This window comes from Ambystoma mexicanum, chromosome 10, assembly GCF_040938575.1.
Source record: "Ambystoma mexicanum isolate Mex_15411 chromosome 10, UKY_AmexF1_1, whole genome shotgun sequence".
NCBI classification, from domain to species: Eukaryota; Metazoa; Chordata; class Amphibia; order Caudata; family Ambystomatidae; genus Ambystoma; species Ambystoma mexicanum.
The window spans coordinates 1,702,966,989-1,702,984,762 of record NC_090932.1 but is presented as its reverse complement, the minus strand read 5'-3'; the positions used below and the strand labels follow the sequence as shown (position 1 = coordinate 1,702,984,762).

General features: G+C 44.8%; 1 protein-coding gene across 1 annotated transcript in view; it reads left to right on the top strand.

Moving 5' to 3' along the window:
- LOC138492751 (transmembrane protein 132D-like) overlaps nucleotides 1–17,774 on the top strand; it is a 4,310,707-nt gene that overhangs the window by 2,633,305 nt on the left and 1,659,628 nt on the right. The window contains exon 4 of the mRNA XM_069620132.1: nucleotides 1,845–2,028. Coding sequence (XP_069476233.1) covers nucleotides 1,845–2,028 — 184 coding nt within the window. The remainder of the gene's footprint in view (nucleotides 1–1,844; nucleotides 2,029–17,774) is intronic.

Sequence of the window (17,774 nt, the reverse complement as noted above, 5' to 3'; positions counted from 1 at the left end):
CGTTTGTTCCATGAATCGGCCCCTTTGTTTTATGATCGTCTGTATTAACAAACCTAATCCACGAATGCACATCGTGCACAATACTATGTAAATGTCGAGCGTGGACACTGGCAGAATTACATTGTGAAGGGATATGTACTAAGGCTCACTGCTAAATCCAGGAATACACTTCCATTCTAACTTGTTGGAAACACAAACCTTTGTAATCCATGTGCATATTATTGTATGAGCTATGTGTGAACTCGGCACAAACTCTAGACCGCAGATTTTTAACCTGTGGAGAGGCTGGACAATATTGTAGGAAATGTATATAAAATGCGAATGTTTAGATGTCCAGTCTCCCTCCCCACTCTGACGGGCTGGTACTCATTGCGGGGTGTCGAGAGCCAGATGGCTATCTGTTTCAGATCTGTGTTTCTTTGTAACTGCGCAGTATTAAAGACCTGTGAATCTTTATAGCCCGTGTTTGGTGTATTTCTTTTTGTGGTACTCAGCCTCGATATTTCCTCTTGCTTTTACAATGGACTGTCTCCATGCGTTTCTGTTACAGACTTGATGAAGAGAGAGAGATCTTCAAACTTGATGAATATATTCCCAAAAAGTATACATAAGACTGGGCCACTTGTGGTGTGAGTGGTTTACCGTGCCATTTTCGGTTTTAGTTGTTGTTAATGTGAATATATTTGTGTCTGAAATAGATGTCTCTTCCGTACACAGTTTCATATTTCTATTACTATATTCAAGTCGTGCATCTCAGCAAATTTTCATGTGTGCAGAATGTCATGTGTGCAGAATGTCATGTGCGCAGCAGAAACGAAGACAGATGAACAGACCTGAAGAACCAAACACAAGCTGTACATTGTGGCTTCATATTGTAGTTCTGCACATGTTTTATTTGTATTACTGAATGTTATTGTACAACACAAAAAAAAGATAGTGCTTCGAACTCGATAATTTGGCCTTCTCTCTTCCTACCTACTCGCATTTTAAAGTGTTTGCATCCTCTTGTGCCCACAGTTGACTCCACATGCTCTAATCTTGGCGCAATCGTTTTATCTGGTCTCCTTTTTACAGAAATTGGTTTTGTGTGGCCGCTATTACCCCTCTAATTGCAATCCTGTCGTCTTAACGTTAGCAGTGGCATTTTCTGTTGGTCCATATTCACAGGTTTCTACTCCAATCGCAGTGGCCTGCACCCGGGAGAACATCAGAATGCCCTGCGCCCCCACAGTGGCCTGCCTTACTGAAGGTCAGGGTGCCTCTTGGGAGGGGGTATGCAGGTTCCCAATGGTCTTTAAGATGGTCAGGCAGAGGAAGTGCTTGTGGAATGCAGATTATATTACCTTTGAGGGGTACTCTGAGGTCCATAAGAGAGTGAGTAAAGCATGGGACTTCCCTGGCCTCGTGAATGCTTTGAAGTCCTCCACATGAGTTAGGAATTACACTCACACAGTCACTGAGGGAAACACTCGCCGCCTGCTCTGCGACTACCCGCTTCTGTGCACGTGCTGCCGCTTTCTGTGATCAGCTCTGCAAAAAACACAGCTATGATTGTTTAATCAGATGAACAGTGGTGAGGCACACGTGGCGATGCAGATATGTGCGTGAACACGCATGCAGTCCTTTCCATGTGCTCTTCATGTTAGGTGCCGGAATAATGTTATGCATCACATGTTGACTCAAAGACTTCTCACAGTGTTGTTTCCAAGTATGTGCTGATTACACGTGTGCATGTGCACTAGAGCCACGCAGCCATGCTGCACACAGTATTGTTTGATTTCATGCACTGGAGGGTTGTGCACAAGATTCCGCAGCGCCTTGAAGTCTCTTACTTTCCATTCCAGATCCCGTGGGCCCATCTCTGAGGTCTTGCAGGTGGATTTTGAGATTACAGATTTCAGTGACGTGTCGGGGACTCAGACTATCACGTGGCGGGTGGAGTATCCAGGCGAGACCGCAAGCGAGCAAGAGACCACGAAAGTCTACATAAACCAGAAGGGGCTCGCCGGAGTCCTCCCGCTGGCCATGGTAAGGGACACCGTTTATCTGCAAAAAATGTCGCACTGCGCAGGTGCCTGCACAGGGTATAATGTGCATACTATTCAAGTTGACCTACAAAAAATAGCACCATGTCATCTACGATGCCTCACTGCACTGCGCAGGTGCCTGCACAGGGTATGATGCACATACTATTCAAGTTTATATACAAGAAATGTCACCATGTCACCTCTAAAGTGTCAGTGCACTGCGCAGGTGCCTGCACAGGGTATAATGTACATACTATTCAAGTTTATATACAAGAAATGTCACCATGTCACCTCCAAGTTGTCACCGCACTGCGCAGGTGCCTGCACAGGGTATAATGTACATACTATTCAAGTTTATATACAAGAAATGTCACCATGTCACCTCGCAAGTTGTCACCGCACTGCGCAGGTGCCTGCACAGGGTATAATGTACATACTATTCAAGTTTATATACAAGAAATGTCACCATGTCACCTCCAAGTTGTCACCGCACTGCGCAGGTGCCTGCACAGGGTATAATGTACATACTATTCAAGTTTATATACAAGAAATGTCACCATGTCACCTCCAAGTTGTCACCGCACTGCGCAGGTGCCTGCACAGGGTATAATGTACATACTATTCAAGTTTGTCTACAAAAATGTCACCATGTCCCCTCCGTGGTGTCACGTCACTGCCCAGGTGCCTGTACGGGATATAATGAACATACTATTCAAGTTTATCTACAAATACAAAACATGTCGCCATGTCACCTGCGAGGTGTCACCACAGTGCGCAGGTCTCTGCACTGGGTATAATGTACATACTATTCAAGTTTATCTACAACAAAAATGTCACCATGTAACCTCTGAGGTGTCACCAGACTGCACAGGTGTCTGCACCCCCGAGGTGTCACGTCACTCCCCAGGTGCCTGGACGGGATATAATGTACATACTATTCAAGTATATCTACAAAAAATGTCACCATGTCACCTCTAAAGTGTCAGTGCACTGCAAGGTGTCTTCACGGGATATGATGTACAAGTGATTCCTGTGGGATATAAAGCAATACCTCCAATGGGTGCATCCTCTTAGGGAAAAAATGTGTGTTTACACCACAGTGCTTAATCTCCCACTTTTCCTAGCAGGACTTTGCGCTCTTGGGACCTGGTTCACAGAAGCATTTTGTAATGGCACAATCGCATTGGGAAGCACTATGTGAATCAGGCCCTTAGTGGCGGTTCGGTTTACAGAGTTACATTTCACAAAAGTTCAATCAGGGTCGATTCCTTGTGGAATGTAGAACGAGTACAGACGTGAGATAAGTCTGACTGTGCCTGGAAGAGTTGGTGTTGTTTTTTGTTCAGTCCTTCCGGATGCAATGTTTATAATTGGTAAATCCAGAAATTGTCTTTAGACTCCAGAAGCTGTGTGCTCAAGATATGCTCCACCTCCACGGGGGAAATTAGTTCTCTGCACGCTTAAAATGTTCGCCTCCAGCTTGGTTCACTCCCTTTTTGATGATATCTGGATTGTGATTTCTGAAGCGGCGTTGAAGGTCATCACATGCTGTTTTTATCGCCCCGGTGTTTGTCGCTGGACCACAAAGATTGCATGGTATGTTCAGCATGTAAGATCGTGCTTCATTCCACAGGCTCTTGATCCCAAAGACTCAGTGGCTCTTCCAGTGGTAGAGCTGCTGACAGTGGAGATTTGCACACGATATTCACACGTGATGCATCTTTTGGATTTAAAAGAAAAACACTCTCCATTAATTAGTTTTGCAATTCTGTGCTGCTCTGGCATACAAGGGTTGCAAGTGTCACTTCAGTTAACAAGAAGCACCTATATGAACTGAGCAGTGTGAGTGCTTTGTGAGTCTGAGGCACTCTCATTAAGGCCTTTAGGAGCTTTCTGAAGAGCGGGAGACCTCGGCTGCAATGAATGCCACTTAAGAGTAATGTGTGTCTTACTCACAGCACCGCACATCACAACACTCGTTCACAAAGACATGGCCATAATTAAATCTTTTCAGAAGCAGAGATAATGTCTTTGAGGGCTCTAGAATATTTTCATGGAAGGCAGCCTGGCGCACCAGGCTCACTGGGGAAGCTGGCATCAGGGCCTTGCCTCTCTGATGCTGAGACTGCCTTGGGCTCCAGAGGCAGTGCCAGCAGAGCTGGTACAAAGTCAGTCATCGGACAAGCACATCCTGTAACGGTTTATTGAGAAGCCACCCTCAACACGAGGAGTTCCTTCCCTCCCCACTTAAGTTGTAATGCAACAAACTGTTTAGCAGATTCTTTTTTTAAGCCCTATATCAGACACGGTTTATAGTCATAATGTCGAAAAAAAAATGTCGACAAACAAAAATGTCGAAAAAAAAATGTCGAAAACAATAATGTCGACATCCTATACATATAATGTAGTCATTGTTTAGAAAAAAAAATGTCGACAAAAAAATGTCAATTAGAACTATCAACACCTCACCCAACACCCCCCTGCCACCCCCCCACACCCCCCCACCACCCTCTCACCCCTCATTCTCAACACATAGTAATTATATATTTATTTATTTATTTATTCAATAATTAAATAAATAAAAAGAGTATCATTTACTATGGGGGTGTCCCCCCCAACCCCCCTCACCCAACACCCCCTGCCACCCCCAAACCCCCCACCACCCTCTCACCCCTCATACTCAACACATTTTAGTTATATATTTATTTATTTATCTATTTATACAATAAATATAAAATTTCGAAAAAATATCGAAAAAATGTCGACATTATTGTTTGTCGACATTATTTTTTTCGACATTTATTTTTCGAAATTTTGACTGTCGACATTTTTACTGTCGACATTATGACTGCCCACCATCAGACACATATCAAGCCCTTTGCACCCCCCTGAGCTAACAATGAGCCAAGAACCAGGCCGGTGTACTGGAAATATATTGGTATTCATTTAAATTAAAAGTAATAGAAATGAGCACAAACATGCCAAAACACCACTTTATCCGTGGCACAACACAATCAACTTCTCTCAGCATAAACAAGTCACAAAGGTGAGTTAAAAAGAGCACAATCACAATTCTTCACTTTCTGTAAATATCACTTCAAAAAATAATTACACTGACCAATAATGACGGCACTTATGTAATGTTGTGCGATTTTTATTTTTCTGCAAGCTTAAAGGGATAGCAGTAGGATTTCAGGATTGGTAATGATGATTTCACCCACACTTCTGGTTTACCATAAATGCAGGGTGATTTATCGGTCTGTTTTTCAAACACCCCTCCCCCCCTTGCTTTGGTCTATGTTGGGAAGATTTCAGACCCCCCTCACTAAAAGGCCTGTGTTGGAAAAGCTTCATAAAAAGGTTGGACTGATTAAAGAACACAGACACCCTTCTTCCTTAAAGAAGTCAGGGTCAGCTGGACAACAAGGATTACCCAATTAATGTATAGGCTATAGTTTTCAGTGCACACTGGGAAGTGAGCTTTGTTAATTTCGAATTTTAACAAAATTCACCCCAAAATGTTCTGCCAAATGGGAAATTAATAACATTAATATTTCTGGTTAGACAGGCTAGGGATCTACATGGTTTTGCCCCCCCCACCACCCGCCCTCTATAAAGTGGAAGGATTCAAGGCAAAAAGACTCCCCTACCTTTTGGTTTCCCAGGGCTCAGTTCTACTTACATAGCAAGCCTCTGTTTAAGGTTCAGGAAAGTCAGCTGCATCTCAAGACACTCAGGCTAATAGTGCAGGTATCTCGTCACTCCACTCTCAAAAATGGCCTCCCACTCCCCACCATAGGAACAAGTCAGTTTGAAGCCCTTCCTGGGATAGACAGCTCCACCCAGATGCACTCTCAAAAATCTTCTCTGGTATCTCCTTACAGCTGTCAGGTGGTAAGTTTCAGCAGCCTTCCTGGTGGTTTGTCTCCTGTCTGTCTGTTTCTCTCCCTTTTCTCTGCCTTTCCCCTGTCCTAGTTCAGTCCCCCTTATGTAGCAGCAATGACACCACTGATGTACAATATTGGTAAAGTTCCCTGCAATAATCCCTGCCACTAGGATTGGACAGTTACCCTTCTCTCTCCTCCCAACCCCAGCCTCCAAGTCAGGATTGGTTTAGGGGTCTGGAGCAACAGATGACAATTCCCATTTGTAATCGCCCCTTTGTTCTCCACTCAATGATTTGACTAAAAATAGTTATGTATCACAACTTCATAATTTTACTAGCAACTGCCAAGCTAAACATATTTTCGGTTTCAGCTAATCATGGGGAATTAGAGAAGCCGACCACTTAATCCGTAGCATGACCATTTGGCATCTTTCTGCTGTTTCCATAAAAAGCACAACAGTTATGAATATGTAAGTTATTAAGAATTTGCCTAATTTCATTTTCCACCTGCTCACCAACTCTCACATTTGAAACTTGTTCAGATCATCCAGAAACACATCTTAGATAGCCATCACAGTTCCACGAGTCGCACATGGATGAATTTCATATCCCCAAAATTGCCTGGAAATTACATAAAAATGGTACATAAATGAAATCCATCTGCCTTATGATGGCTGAGAAAATACCTACATGATAATAGTCATTTTAAATTAATAGTGAATCTTCATGTGGGACAAATGGCCCTGACTCCTGGCTTCTGGTTATTTGTTTTCACTGGATGAGCCTGTGGCCATTTTTTTTTATTTTAAATCAATCTCCTCTGTGTTGGATGCTGGCTCTTTGAAGTGGGTGCACCCATGTTCACACATATTAGTCATGCACTAGCCAAGGGTACATTTTGCTTTCAGAGCCAGCAGGTCTGGAGAACACTGGATTTCGATGCTTTTAGCAGGACATTTTTATTGCTGTTGGTCATTAGTCAGCAAAAGGGTGTGCCTTGGTCTGATATTTTCCATGAAGACCAAGTGGCTCTTCAAATGTCACTGGAGTTTTGTGGTTGAAGCATAATATACATTGCTTTTGGTCAACCTGCACATCATGTTTAGTTTTCCTAAAATTTTTCTGTGAGCAGTGATATTTTTTGCACTTTAACTTTTTAAAGCTGTTTTTATTTGCACAGACGTGCAGGCCGTTTTTGGTTTCAATGTTTAAAAATCCTATTTTCCATGTGACAGGGATCTTTGATTCCTCCTTCCTTGGTAAATTAAAATGATGCTTATTAATTGGTAATGACAGGTAGGCCCCTTTCCACTTTTCTCTTTAATTGTACTTGGAAAAACAACAACAAAGTCCAGGCCGGTTTTTTTCAGTGTTTAAAATGCCTGCAATTCATATGAAAGGGACTTCTGTTTGGGCCCTTTAAATGCACCTAACATTCACATGTGACGAGGAGGCTCCAGAGCCTCTAGCGCCAGCTTGCATATATTGCTTGGGTGCTGGCATGTTTGCATCATTCTAAGCCAGGCTAGATCGTTGCAGCAAAGCTTTGCAATGACATCTGGAGTGAATGACCAGGGGAACTATGACATTTGTAACTAAGCATTGAGTGTACAAGTAAGCTCCAAGATATAGAAAACTAGTGCAAAATGACCCGCCATTTCTGTGAATTACGTCATCTTTCTCCTGGACATGTCACATGTGTTTGCAGGCTTCATCCATTCCTGGGCTGCAGCTTCCAACCGTGAATTTGGCACCAGGAAGGAAAACCAGGGCCTTTCAAGCCTCCGGTTAAATGCACTCTGGTCTCCAGTCTTCACAAGAGAGTGGACACATTCAGTACTGCCCATGCAGCATACTCAGGTGTGCGCCTAATCTACTCGCAGAGCGCACTGCACAAACATGACTCACAGAGAAAGCTCATGGCGCACTGCGAGCAGTGCCCACGTGCTCTAAAGGGTCTCAGTGAAGCACTTTAGTTTCAACTGCGTGCTGTCAGCAGGTCACTCTCAAACTGCCTCAAAAAGCCTGAAGTGTCTGCAGACTTCCCGCCGAAATGGGCAGTGATGGCGCAGATGGCCGGACGGGCTCCGCTGACTGCGAACACTGCGGTCACAGCCTCTGCTGTCATCTGTAAACTGTGTGTCAGTCCCTGACAAAAGTCATTTGCTTTTACATTGTGCCTTTTCCTCCAAACTGAGCTCAGCAAGCTTGACATGTTTAGCCGGGGCACACACGTGAAATGAAGCTTGGGAGCTGGCGCAAGAGGCTGGCACAAGTCATAGCAGCAATCATGTAAAGGGAGATCAAGGGGAAGATTTGTGCTATGGAGGGAGTTGTTTCCAGTCACCTGCCAGCAGAATCAAGTGCGAAAAATACAAGCACCAGAATCCTCAGAGCTAATTAACTTGCCACACCTGAAAAAGAAATGCAGACCTGCCTGACATAACTAAGAAACTCAGCCTCCCTGAAGAGTGATGAAGTCATGAAAACGTGCGTTAGGAGCAGAAGCTAACGACTGGTAACAGAGCGCCTGCCTTTACATCTTAAAACATTGTTACAAAAATCCCGGGAAAGGCAGCAGCAGGGCCATCATGCCTTACTTTGGAGAGCCACAACCATGGCTTCCCCCAGACCCCCATCAAGGGGAAGATTTGTGCTATGGAGGGAGTTGTTTCCAGTCACCTGCCAGCAGAATCAAGTGTGAAAAATACAAGTACCAGAATCCTCAGAGCTAATTAACTTGCCACACCTGAAAAAGAAATGCAGACCTGTGTGAAATAACTAGGAAACTCAGCCTCCCTGAAGATTGATGAAGTCATGAAAACGTGCGTTAGGATGAGAAGCTAAAGAGTGGTAACAGAGAGCCTGCCTTTACATCTTTAAACATTGTTCCAGAAATCCCGGGAAAGGCAACAGCAGCAGGGCCATCATGCCTTACATTGGAGAGCCACAACCATGGCTTCCCCCCTCACCCCATCATGAGGAAGATTTGTGCTATGGAGGGAGTTGTTTCCAGTCACCTGCCAGCAGAATCAAGTGCGAAAAATACAAGTACCAGAATCCTCAGAGCTAATTAACTTGCCACACCTGAAAAAGAAATGCAGACCTGCCTGAAATAACTAAGAAACTCAGCCTCCTTGAAGATTGATGAAGTCATGGAAATGTGTTAGAGGAGAAGCTAAAGACTGGTAACGGAGCGCCTGCCTTTACATCTTTAAACATTTTTACAGAAATCCCGGGAAAGGCAGCAGCAGCAGGGCCATCATGCCTTACATTGGAGAGCCACAACCATGGCTTCCCCCCTCACCCCACCATGGGGAAGATTTGTGCTATGGAGGGAGTTGTTTCCAGTCACCTGCCAGCAGAATCAAGTGTGAAAAATACAAGTACCAGAATCCGCCAGAGCTAATTAACTTGCCACACCTGAAAAACAAATGCAGACCTGCCTGACATAACTAAGAAACTCAGCCTCCCTAAAGAGTGATGAAGTCATGAAAACGTGCATTAGGAGGAGAAGCTAAAGACTGGTAACAGAGCCTGCCTTTACATCTTTAAAGATAGGAAATCAGGCCTGGATTTCTCAGGGTAGTGGGAACACATCACAGGGGAAGCTGCTTTCTACAGCTTCTACAGCAATGGAGTGGTGTCTTGATCCCTGCGGCACTGTGTAGACTAGGTATGTTGCATTCAGCTTTCCTGGCGCCATCTTAGACTCTCTATTCTGGACTACAGCACAGTCTACTCTGAGAAGTAGAAGGCCGCCGATCCGCATTTATCTAAAAAAACACTCCTTTGGCTGGAACCCAAAATGAAAGTCAAAGGCCAATTCATCAAGAATGGACCTTAAGAAGACTGGTATCAGGTTTCAGATGTGTAGCTTCAGCCTTTAAGCGCATTCACAAAGTGGTACATTGAAAATACCAACAACCTCGCAGAGATGCTGGCGTGCACATGGAATTCACAAAGATTCAGTGATGCTCAATTCCTCCCATATTTGCTCCAGTGCCTCTCGGTGATGCTCAATGCCTCCCATATTTGCTCCAGTGCCTCTCAGTGATGCTCAAGGCCTCCCATAGTTGCTCCAGTGCCTCTCAGTGATGCTCAAGGCCTCCCATATTTGCTCTAGTGCCTCTCAGTGATTGTCAAGGCCTCCCATATTTGCTCCAGTGCCTCTCAGTGATGGTCAAGGCCTTCCCATATTTGTTCCAGTGCCTCTCAGTGATGCTCAAGGCCTCCCATATTTGCTCCAGTGCCTCTCAGTGATGCTCAAAGCCTCTCCATATTTGCTCCAGCGCCTCTTAGGGATGCTCAAGGCCTCTCCATATTTGCTCCAGTGCCTCTCAGTGATGCTCAAGGCCTCCCATATTTGCTCCAGTGCCTCCCAGTGATGGTCAAGGCCTCTCCATATTTACTCCAGTGCCTCTCAGTGATGGCCAAGGCCTCCCATATTTGCTCCAGTGCCTCTCAGTGATGCGCAAGGCCTCCCATAGTTGCTCCAGTGCCTCTCTGTGATGTTATTTGCTCCAGTGCCTCTTAGTGATGTTATTTGCTCCAGTGCCTCTTAGTGATGCTATTTTCTCCAGTGCCTCTCAGTGATGCTCAAGGCCTCCCATATTTGCTCCAGTGCCTCTCAGTGATGCTATTTGCTCCAGTGCCTCTCAGTGATGCTTTTTGCTCCAGTGCCTCTTAGTGATGTTATTTGCTCCAGTTCCTCTTATTGATGCTATTTTCTCCAGTGCCTCTCAGTGATGCTCAAGGCCTCACACATTTGCTCCAGCGCCTCTCAGTGAGGCTCAAGGCCTCTCCATATTTTCTCCAGTGCCTCTCAGTGATGCTCAAGGCCCCCCATATTTGCTCCAGTGCCTCTCAGTGATGCTCAAGGCCTCTCCATATTTGCTCCAGTGCCTCTCAGTGATGCTCAAGGCCTCTCCATATTTGCTCCAGTGCCTCTCAGTGATGTTATTTGCTCCAGTGCCTCTTAGTGATGCTATTTTCTCCAGTGCCTCTCAGTGATGCTCAAGGCCTCACATATTTGCTCCAGTGCCTCTCAGTGATACTCAAGTCCTCACATATTTGCTCCAGTGTCTCTCAGTGAGGCTATTTGCTCCAGTGCCTCTCAGTAAGGCTCAAGTCCTCTTCACATTTGCTCCAGTGCCTCTCAGTGATGCTCAGGGCCTCCCATATTTGCCCCAGTGCCTCTCAGTAATGCTATTTGCTCCAGTGCCTCTCAGTAAGGCTTAAGGCCTCTCCATATTTGCTCCAGTGCCTCTCGGTGATGCTCAAGGCCTCCCATATTTGCTCCAGTCCATCTTAAGCAATAGTCAGGACATTCCCACGTTTGCTTCCATGCACCTCAGCTATGCTCGGAACAATCCCCAGATGTGCTCTAGTGCATATTATCGATGCAAGTGATCTAACAATTTGCTCTAGTGCATTTTAGCAATACTAAAGGCAACACCAGATTAGCTCCAGTGTTTCCCCATGATCCAAAGCATTGCATATTTGCCCCTGTCCATCTCAGCGATCCTCAAGGCATCTCCATAATGGCTCCACTCCACTCAGCTCAATGATGCTCACGGCATCTCCAACTTTGTACCACTCTCTCTTTATGGCAAACAAGATATCTCCAGATTTGCTCCAGTGTATCCGCATGATCCAAGGCATCTCATATTTGCTCCAGTGCACCTGATAAATATTCAAGGCATCACCAGAATGGCTCCACTCCACAAACCCATGTTCTAGGCTTCTCCAGAATGGCTCAACTCCACACTCTAATGTGCAAGGTATCTCCAGAATAGCTCCACTCCACACACTGGTGTGCAAGGCATCTCCAGAATGACTCCACTCCACACACTGATGCACAAGGCATCTCCAGAATGGCTCCGCTCCACACACTTATGTTTAAGGCATCTTCCGAATGGCTCCACTCCACACACTGATGTGCAAGGCATCTCCAGAATGGTTCCACTCCACACACTGATGTGCAAGGCATCTCCGGAATGGCTCCACTCCACACACTGATGCACAAGGCATCTCAATAATGGCTCCACTCCACACACTTATTTGTAAGGCATCTCCAAAATGGCTCAACTCCACATATTAATGTGCAACGCTACTCCAGAATGGCTCCACTCCACACATTGATATGCAAGGTATCTCCATAATGGCTCCACTCCACACACTGATGTGCACGGCATCTCTGGAATGGCTCCAATCCATACACTGATGTTTAGACATCGCCAGAATGGCTCCACTCCACACACTGAGGCACAAGGCATCTCCAGAATGGCTGCACTCCACACAACAATGCTCAACGCTTCTCCAGAATGGCCCCACTCCCCACACTGATGTACAAGGCATCTCCAGAATAGCTCCACTCCACACAATGATGCTCAAGGCTTCGCCAGAATGGCTCCACTCCACACAATGATGGTCAATACATCTCCAGATGTGTGCCACTGCGTCTTACTGATACTCAAGACATTGCCAGTTTTGCTCTAGTGTATCTCAATGATACGGCAGGCATCTCATACTAGGCCCAGTGTGTGTTAGCAATCCTCCAGGAATCTCCAGAATCGGGTCATCCCACTCTACTCAATGATGCTCAAGGCAGCTCCAGATGTGTGCTACTGTGTCTTCATAATGGCTATCAAGACATGTCTAGATTTGCTCCAGCCTAACCCCTTGATGCAAGGCATCTCATACTTGAATTATAGGTAATAGAAACCATACTAAACTACATATGCAACCTTCTTTGTGGCTCACAGTTAACTTCTTGTTAAACAAATAAATCACACCATTAGGTTGAGAAAAACTGAAATTGCAATACCTTTCGTTCTACAGATTTCACATCAAGAAATAATTAGTGCTGGTCAGTGAACACAATCAATTAACAGATATAGTGCTGTGCAAATTAGATTTTCCTGCATGATTAAAAGACTAGCAGTAAATAAACACAGGGTAATATAGCAGTGGGGTTTTCAGACTCCCCCTACTTTGGTCAGCGTTGGGGTAGTCGGACAGAAAAACTGGGATGTTTAAGAATTTGGGATTCCAAACCCCCATCCACTTAAAGGCCTGTGCTGGGGAAGCTGGATGGTAATGAAGAGAGGGTCTCTGGAATGCCCATCTTGACCCCAATAAACATGACTGCCCGAAGAGTCAGAGATGCAAGATGCCAGTCGCTGTTTGGACAGCCCCCATGAGGACCAGTGACAAATACATATGCAAACAGATATTCTCTCAGACAGCCAGTCAATCCTTATCAAACTGAGGATATGCCTAACTATGGTAGAAGTACATGAAACCACAGGCCTCATAACAAAAGGCAAAATAAAGCACAATCAGGCTGCATGAAGCACCAGGTCAGGGCTCTTAGCCAAGGTCAAAGACGATCAGCACATTCCTAAGCTCAGAGACAAGGAGCCACCTGCCAAACAATTGAATAAATCGTCACTAATTGCAGACCAGAAATCTGAATTTTGCGGTCTTCACACACGTGGTGCAGCCAAACTTAACAATGAGAATTTACCCGTGGTGAAAAGAGGAGCAGTTCCCAGCGAAACAGGTGTGAAATTATACAGATATTGTTTTACAACTTTACAACCCTGCAGGCACTCTCGAAGTGATAATACTGACGACAACAATGGGAACACATAGTCTTTCTCAGCACCTTGAGAAGGTGCACTGAGTACTGAGAACAGAGCTGGTCCCAGGCCTGGGAAAATCAGCTCCAGCCAATCAAGAACACAAATCCACGGGTGGATGGCAGAGGGCAAGGGCCAATGGTAATCATGCAACCCTACAACAATGTAATCAATTGTTTTTCTTGAAGGGTCAGGCAAGATACCTGAAATGCGAGGGCCAGTTGAATAACCTCTATATGTGCCAGCTATCAATGATTCCACCCCAATCACCCAATCAGGCGTGCTCTTAGGTTTGTGATGTCAGAATGTAACAAAAGCCCCTCACACAGGCTCAGGGGCTGTGCTTGCTGGATAATGATTTCCTCTATGATCCCTGTCTGTTGTGGTCACTAAAATACAGTTCTATCTGGCCCTTGGCAGAGTCATCAGTTTGTATGCCGGGAGAGGGTTCCTTGGGCGATGGGTGCTCTGAACAGTGATTGCGTAGTTCGAACCCTGGTCCTCTCTGGCATACCTAGTCAACAGTAAAAATGATGATGATTTGAGAATTTCAGATTTCAGACCCCCCCTCCACTTAAAGGCCTGTGTCGGGGAAGCTGGATGGTAAAGAATTGAATGATTTGAGAATTTTGGATTTCAAACCCTGCCCCACTTAAAGAGCCATGTTGGGGAAACTGAACAAAAAGTGTGCCCATTTAAATTGCAGGGTATCATTTTTAGTGCACACTGGTAATGAGATTTGTTAATTAAAAATTTTAGCAAAAATCACCTTCTGGTGTTCCACCAAGGGGAATTAATTAAAATAATATTCTTTTTGTTCAATAGGCTAAGGATCTACACAGATTTGCCCCGACCAACTATAAAGGGAAGGGATTTAAAGAAAGCAGATTCCTTCACCTTTGGTTACAAATGACACAATTCACTCAAATTGAAATCTTCTGTTTAAAATCCAGGAAAGCCAGCTGCTTCTCTGGACACCCTGGGAGGACAGGGCAAGGGTCTTGTCACTCCACTCTCAAGGATGGTCCGCCACTTTTCACCATAGGGCCCAGTAATCTTTTTTAGACCTCCCCAGCAATAGCCAGCTCCACCGAGATGCAGTCTCAGAAATCTCCTCTGGTGTTTTCTCGCAGCTGTCATATGGTAGATTTCAGCGGCTCTCTCCAATAGTAAAATTTGGTCTCGGGAGGATAGCTCAGTGGCAATGTGCTTGCCTTGAAAACAAGAGGACATGAAGCAACACAGGTTCGATCCCCATGTCCACGCTTAGAAACCTCTAGGAATTAAGCGCGTTATAAATATGCAACTAAGAGAAATATTCCTGTAACAATGCCTCGATGCCCACGGGCTGTGTGAGCACTTTAAAAAAAATGCAAATACATTTTTTCTTAGCAGCTCTCCCCTTCTCCCATAATGCATCCACTTTATAAAACACTGATGACACCATCAGGATTTCAGTTTTGGGCAGTGCCTTGAAAGCGTTCCCACAACCAGGATTGGACAGTCACCCTGCTCTCTCCTCCCAAATCTAGCCTCTCTCTATGGATTGGTTTAGGAATTTGGCACAGATGTATGGTAACTTCTATTATCAAGCCCCTTTTGTTTCCATGTCAATTTTACCACATATCTTGTTACGTGTCAAAATCTTTGTATTTACTAGTAACTGCCATCATTTATACATATTCTCCTTCAGCTAATCATGGGGAATAAAAGAAAATTACAGCCCGGTCTGCCCATTTTGCACGGCCATGGGAAAATGTTCTGCCATTTCTACAAAAAACATAATAGGTAGGAACATGCAATGTATTACCCCTGTTCCTAATCTTACCCTCCACCCGTTCGCCATCTCTGAAATTTGGAATATGTTCAGAAAATCCAAGAACACCTTGTAGCTAGTCATTACATTACAATTCCCTAAGTCCCAGGAGGAGGAGTTTTATATCACCAAAATCACCATGAAATTATCTAAAAATGAAAACAATAATGGATACAGTGTGATTTGTAGTTTCTGAGAAACAGCAACGATTGCGACAGTCCATTTAAACTAAGTGGAATATTCATATGTGCAAATATGAGCTTCCCTTCCTCTGTATCATTTGCCACCCTTGGCCAGCCTGCGACCAGGGATTTTTTTTCTTCATTTATTATCTTCTTTGTTGTTTGAAGTTGGTAGCTGCTGGTCACAAAACTTGGGGCCTTGGCAACACAGAGATCCCCCTCCCCACATTCCTGTCATGCACTACCCAGGCCATCTGCCTGCTCAGAACTACCTTCAGAGACAGCAGGTCTAGTTAAAATCAATTTTCAACACCTCTTAGCAGCCACACTGTATTGCAGTTGTAAACAGCTGGGATGCACAAAACAAGCTGGCAGTGGGGGAAGACACTTGTGAATGTTGCCCATTGTTATTGGCTGAAATGAACTCACATAGTGCATTTCCTAATTACAGCCTTTATTCTTTGACACACAGTGTGTTTTACTGATCAGAGTTCACGTTGCTTTTGCGTTGAAAGTGCAGGACTGTTTCTTTCAGTCATTAACAAATTACACTTTTAGTTACTTGCTGGTTGGTGATCTGCTAAAATGTGGATCTGAATGGTCCCAGTGCACCCCTTTTCATGGGTGACAATGTCAGTGAAATAATTGATGCATTTATTTTTCAACCAGCAATGTGATGTGCTTTTCCAACTACTACTGCTTGGATGACATTTTTGTTTTAGCTTTCTCCAAATTTCAACTGCAGAAAGACACCCACATAGTCTGCCTTAAATTGGCCCATTTTCACGTTTCTGAATGCTGGCAGGTTAGTTACCCAGTGGGTCCTTCAGTTCCGTTGGTTTTGGACCTTTGATTACACCCCACAGTACATTATGTACCAGACCTTGAATGCCTCCTACTATCTCAGAGAGGCAAAGTGGTGTGTGATGCTTGACCTAGAAAAGTCCATTCATTGAAAAACAATTTGATCCTTGGAAAGAACTTCTCAGGATCTGATCCCATTACATGATATTATGTGACATAGCATTTATAACACACCTGTACACAAGGGTTTCATGTACTGCTAAATACCCTCCGGCCTGCCTCCAGCTGAAACAACGTCTGGGTGGGACAATAAATAGAGCCTAGCAGGTATTCAGAGCTTATGGACATCATGCGCCCTTTACCAGCGTTAGTAGAATGGGGAACATTGGGCATATTAGTGGGCTTTCATGTTTCTTGTGAGTGAAAAAGAAAAATTTAAGTGTCTGCAGGCCAAATTGAAAATCAATTGTACATGATTATAGACATATATATAAGGCATAAACAGAAAGCATTCCAGCAGTCTAACTGGGAGGGGGTTATTTGGTGTCAATATTACCCGAGGCGGCAGGCCTACCTTGCCGATAATGGCCCAAGCTAAGGGCTCGAGCGAATGGACGGTAGTGCTGTTATTGACAGGATCGGCCTGCCGTCAATGGCAATAGCGCCATTAGCGCCATCCTATGCAGATGCTAATGGAGTCTTTTTGGTTTTTTTAAATGTACCTTGCCTGCACGGTGCGGCGCTGCACAGTGCTCTCGTCCCCTTAGCCCATTTTCAATGATGATGACTTATCTCATCAACATTTAAAATGGACTTCGTGAATGACAGCACTGCATGGTGCTGGGCTGCGCAGAGCAGCAAAGGTACGTTCATGAAAAATAATCACACTCTTAGCACCCGCATAGGAAACTTCAGGGGTGCTAAGAGGTGAGTGGATAGGGTGAGCGGTGAAGGAAAGGGGGCACTTGCTATCCAGGGTTCTTGAAATGCAGGCTTGTACCATACAATACAGCCTGCATTACGAGTATCCTGATTGGCCAGCGCCCCCTTCGAGTGTGCTCATAGTGAGTGTAGGGAGAGGCTACAGGGTTCTCAACCTGCCCCAGCATGAAACACAGGTGTAAGCCATGGCTTCCCCTTGGTGGTCCCACAGGAAGCTCTATGTAGTTTGACTTTGAGGTTCTTCATGACCCCAAGCAGGATAGGGCAAAGTGCCATGTCCATTGGATAGAAGGATAGATGTGAAAGGCCACCCCTGCCTTCATTAACTTTAGTTGTGCTTCACCTAATGGCAGTTTATCTAGGTGCTATTGGCAACTGGGCAAGGGAACGCAATACTCAAGTAGTTAGAATGGGAGGAGGAGTATCTGGGTGTCATTGATGTTTCTGTTCTGTAGGTGGCTGCAACCCATT